At 37.9% G+C, this 5,834-nt stretch overlaps 1 protein-coding gene across 1 annotated transcript; it reads right to left on the bottom strand.

Moving 5' to 3' along the window:
- Window positions 1-5,073: 5,073 nt before the first annotated feature.
- On the bottom strand, window positions 5,074-5,388 carry LOC142175225 (uncharacterized). Its single transcript, XM_075241805.1, has one exon. The coding sequence runs from the start codon at window positions 5,386-5,388 to the stop codon at window positions 5,074-5,076; it is 315 nt and encodes a 104-aa protein (XP_075097906.1).
- Window positions 5,389-5,834: the final 446 nt, after the last annotated feature.

Genomic DNA, 5,834 nt, shown 5'->3' with positions numbered 1-5,834 from the left:
TAAGTGATCAAAGTGATAGGGGAGACATACTCAATAATCTCATTAGTCTTGCTGAAGGTTCAACATTTAGGAACCCTCGATTAGGTTTAAAGTACTTCAACAGTCATTTAAACTATCTTAAGAACAATTAGTAGTACATACACACATGGTTGAGTCCTCACGCCAATAAATACCTATACCAACAACCTTGTTCAGGTTCCCTAAAAGTAACAACACTAGCAGAGGCATCAATATAAGTAGGAGGACATGTTTTGATCTAGTTAAAACTTAACACCATGATCCTTAGTTCATCAGGTTACTTCCTAATTCATGATTATGTCATACAGACAAGGATATCAACCAGATACGGAGCAGTGTTCATTTTAACAAGACAAGCATATATTAATGAGTTTGCTTAAACCTATGAATGACAACAGTAAACATCCCATTTCAGATTCTATATTACTCAAACTGTTTAGTTATTAAGGTAGGCAGGATTCAATCACTTTTTTGACAAAATAGTTTTAAATGAAGAATATATTAGTGAAAGTATGAAACTTTGTCAAATGAAACACATATAAGGATTCATAAGTATTACTAAACCAGCACAAACATAGAGGTCAACGGAAGTTACTCAACCTATATATAGTGGGGTTTCTACAGAGTTTCATGGTCCTATAAGGGCAGATCAGATGAGCAAATAGTGTGATGGCTATGCCTATGAGTTCATTATATGAGTTCAGAATATAGTGACAACTTTGGATGAGTTTATTAGTATGTACAACATGCATGATTTCAATAAATTGTTCAGTCAAAACAAACATGTCAAAGGTGTAATATAAACTATGATGAATATCACTTCTATTGAACCAGAACAACGTAGCATGAAATTACAAATATAGGATCAATATAGCATAGTGCAGTAGATGAACTCTTAACAAGACATTAGGCAAAGTTTGAGAGCATAGCTCAATTGATTTAGTTAAACATGGTAGTACAGCTGACAACATGCATAAAGACCAGAACTTTTTAAATCTTTTAATGTTTTTGCTGACAAAGTTAGGTGTATTCGTCTATGTTAGGTTATGTTAGGTGAGAGCATTGAAAGCTTCTATTTATAGTGAATGTTGAAGCCTTGGGGTTCCAGCTAATTCAAAATCGGTAGTGGATAATGCCGATAAGGCAAATGACGATAGTGAGAAGGTGAAATCAGAGAGAAAAAGGGGAAATCAGTGACGAAGTTTACCTGAGAAGAGAGAAGGTCGACTGTTGAAGTATTCAACCCAATGGTCAAACCCTAATGTCGAGAGGTCACTTTCTTTGACCTCTGGACAGGGAAAAATGATGAGAATGGGAGAAATCGACTAGATTCGTGGGTATAGGGGGCATATTGAGTGTTTAGTGTTTGAATTCGTGACCTTTTGAATTCATGACTTTGCTGGTCTGGGTGAGAAACGATTAGGTTTTTTTTTTTTTGACAATCCACTAGGCAAGTGCCTAGGGCTGCTTTTTATGATTAGGGTTTGGGGGGTGGTCTTTATGTTAAAATGGGAGATAGATTCTGGGCCGTTGGATTATTTGATCAACGACCCTGATAATTCAGGTCCTGAGATTTATTAAAAATGTGGTTTTAGGAAAAAACGGAGACCGTTGGATCTATGTGATAGGGTTTAAAATAAAAGGGAAATGCAAGAATAAATGTGGACCGTGGATGATTTAGATCAATGGTCCAGATCCATTGTGCTTGCTTTGTGGGTGAAGGGGACGGGTGATGTGGCACGATTCTATTGGCTCCATAAAGTTGACATGGATTGCCAAAGTTGATGGAGGGGTAGTTCCGGACTGGGTAAGGTCACATTGGGCCCGTGTTTTGGGCTGAATTTGATTTAAAGAATAGCCACATTGTTTAATTGGTTATTTGCAATTGTAGCCTTTTAATCTCTTAACACCTTTAAAATTAAGTTAATTAAAATTAATTAATTCTAATTAAATGTGATAAAAAAATATAATCATCAAATACATTATAAATTATTATAATTAATTATCTATTAAAATACTTTATTTACTATATTAGGAAACTAATTTAATATTAATTTAAAATGGTAAGCGATGTAAAACAAAATCAAAGACTAATTTGTTAAATTAATTGGAAAACTTGTGTATCAAAATATATAGGTTATTTTAATGGTTTTAAAATAGTAAGGGTAATATATATTTTATAAATATTTAATACTAAATTATTAATTTAACACTATTAATTACTAATTTCCTATTATATTTATATAAAAATAGGTATTATTTATTAGAAAATATCTTACCACATTTATTGAAAATTGTTAAGCATAAATAATTAATTTTAAAAGGGAGCGTCTAAGTTGGTTGTCAACAGCTGCCCCTCTTTGACCGGAAACGATGAAAGATTTTGTGAGTAAAGAAATTGAACCAAGACCAAATTAGTCCCGACTTTAGGCATGTATTGCAGTAATGGCATGTGGATCTGGGAAAGATTATGAGTTGCAAGATTAGGGAAAGGTTAGGGGCCGAATTCTTTCTTTGAATAGCCTACATACCTCGGGCTAAACGAGTATCAGGCCTCAAGTAGTTCTGGAATGATGATTGGAGGAGAGTCATATTTGTAGGTGTTTCCCCAGTATCATGTTATGATGATACTACGAGACGGGAAGATCTTGGAACCCATAATGACTTCAGGGATTGTAGCTTGATTATGAGACTTGAAAGATTTGACGATTTGGAATTCTACTGATTAGATTGAGTTGGGATTTGTCTCCTTGGCTTGCTTATGAGTTTGTTATCCCTCATAGCGATGTAGCTTGGTTTACTTCATAGAAGAAGTTCCACGCTGCAGTGTTTGATCCTACAAAAGAAGATGCATACATAGTCATATATCGTAATGCAAATACATTAAAATATGATGCAAATAATGTTAGAATGTTGATGTCTGGCTGCCGGCTAGCCGTTATTCGAGATTGGGGCAATCCAATGTTTGAATCTGAAATCTCCAAGCTCTCGAGCATTTTTTGGGATGCTGGGGGTGTGCCTTTTAATTTGACTTGATTGTTAGTCGTGCTGTGTACCATTCCGCAGCTGTCAGAGCATTAAGACTCCATGCGATGGGATTATCTCCTCGCTATGGAAGTATCTCCTCGCGATGGGAGTAGATGACTTTGAATGTAAAATGCATGTACACTGCATAAATAAAATGTCAAAACAGTCAAGATAAAATAGAGAAATAAATGAGCATGCCTAAGAGATACTCTTGACTACAGAACTAGTTTGCGACCACCGATCGGCAGAAAGTATGATAGAACTGGATGGTCCACCCTTTGATTGGTGGAGCTGGCGACGTTACGATTTTTGTGAAATGCTCCAGTGGGCAAAGTGAACTTTTTGCTATATGCAGGGCTCCGTTTGGCAAAGCTAGCAGCTCGATATGTACAAAGCACTCTGATTGGCTGAGTAGGCAGTTTGCTATATACATGGATCTGATTGGCAGGGCCGGCGGCTCGATATATTCAAGGCGCTCTGATTGCTCTAGCAGACAATTAGCTATATACATGTTGCTTTGAATGTATCGACGACTTGGTTCTGGAATACCTGCAAAGAATTAGAAGTTAGTTCTTAACCATATGAGAAAATGAATTAAGGGCTCAGTGAGATGGTAGCAGGTCCGTCATTGCTCCTGGTGTAATACGACATCCTTCGATTCTTGTTGTTCCTGCATTCGAAGAAGAATTCTTAATAGGGGAGGGGCATTGGTTTGTGTTGATTGTGAGTATGTCCTTGCCCCGGATCTTGTGGATTAATCAACGAAGTACGGTGTGTGGAAAAATAGAGTTTTCTTAAAAAACATTTTGAAAATCATTTATTTTTATAACCAATGTCGTTGTTCCGGATTATGACATGTTTAGAAGTTCCCTTCGACGCGAGTATCATTTCTGGGTGATTCTTCCCCATTGATGTTGATTCCTGGAGATGCCTCTAATGACGTAGCTTCTTGATGTCACGATCGTGTCCTAATCTAAACAAATACATTAAAAAGCTTTCTTTGGGTTATCACCAAACCTTTTCAGGTTGCCTACATATAAGAACAGAATGAGGTCTGAACATAGTTCAAGGATAATAAATGAATTATGATAAAATGACTGATCCTGACTCAGGCAGCCTATGTATCCACATGGAATCAGGTTAAAATGTAGTTCAGTTACAATACATGCAAAATGATAGTGAATTCAAATGAAGTGGCCGAGTCTGACTTAGACTACTTATGTATCCAAATGGAATCTGGCCAAGACATAGTTCAATTACTATAGATTACTGAATTCGATGTGGATTTCCTACGTATTCCCACCAAAGGAAATCAAGTCATGGCATAGTTCCGAATACATACAAAATGATATTTGGATTTCTATTACAAAGAAGGAGGGAGACTGAACCCTACGTAGATTGCCTATGTATCCCACCGTGGGAAGTCAGGTCAGGTGTAGTTATGCTACAACCCGAACCCTAATTCTATTTGTCTTCAAATGTAGTGTCTCTAGATTGCCTCTCAGTTGATGGGCTTTGTTTTCACTCTTCCGTCCATTTATGCTAAGATCAATGCTTCTCCTGACAATACTCGATGGACCACGTAAGGACCTCGCTAGTTTGGTGCAAATTTTCTTTGGCCTCTTCTTAATGAGGGAATATCTTCCTCAAAACCAGCTTCCTCGGTGTGAATTGCCGAGGTTTCACTTTTCTCTTGAATGCCTGGACATCCTTTTTTATTATAGCTGGCTCTTACATACTGCGTGCATTCTCCTTTTATCAATGTGCATGAGTTGTTCTTGCCTGACACGTCTGTGTCGTCTTATTTGGCTTCCTGAATGACTATCAAAGATGGTATCTCGACCTTTGCGGGTATCAAAACTTTCGTGCCATATACCAATATGTATGGTGTTGCTCTAGTGGACATTCTCATAGTGGTACGGTAACCCATCAAGAAGAAAGACAACTTCTTGTGCCACTGTCTGTGATTGTCCACTATCTTCCGTAAGATCCCTTTGATGTTTTTGTTTGCTGCTTCAACCACTCCATTCATTTGTGTCCTGTAGGCTGTGGAATTGCGGTGGATGATTCTGAACTTCTTGCTAATCTCCTCATGAGATCACTATTGAGATTGCCTACATTGCCAGTTATGATTGACTCTTGGATGCTCGATCTGCAGACTATGTTGTTATAGACAAAGTCTGCCACTACTTTCTTTGTGCCAGCTTGGTATGTTGAGGTTTCGACACATTTGGTGAATTTGTCGATGGCTATCATGATGAAGAAATGTCCGTTTGATGCGGCAGGTTCTATAGGTCCAATCGCATCCATGCGCCAAGCGGCAAACGGCCAAGGAGAACCCATTACGTTTAGCTCATTAGGTGGAACCTGGATGAAATCCACGTGAATTTGGCACTAGTGACACTTCTGCATGTAATAGATACTATCACTTTCCATGGTCATCCAAAAATATCTAGCTCTTAAAATCTTCTTGGCAAAAGTGAAGCCGTTCATGTGAGGCCCCCATCTTCCTGCATGTATTTCTACCAGTAATCTTTTTGCTTTGGCAACGTCTACGCACCTTGACCGAACCAAGTTCGGGGTCCTCCACTACAAGACTTCCCCGTTAAGGAAAAAGAGATTTGCTAGTTTTCTTTGTTCTTACCTTAACAATTGGTGGCATTCGCTACGTATTTGTAAGGACCCGTAAAAATTTAAACCAAAAACTTGGAGTTTTGTGGTGCCAAGTTAGATTCCTGAGACTTTTTGGATTGGACAGTACCCAATGGACTGAGAGGAAAATATTTCGC

Source organism: Nicotiana tabacum, chromosome 21 (assembly GCF_000715075.1).
Source record: "Nicotiana tabacum cultivar K326 chromosome 21, ASM71507v2, whole genome shotgun sequence".
Classification (NCBI taxonomy): Eukaryota; Viridiplantae; Streptophyta; class Magnoliopsida; order Solanales; family Solanaceae; genus Nicotiana; species Nicotiana tabacum.
This window is presented reverse-complemented; position numbering and strand designations above follow the sequence as displayed.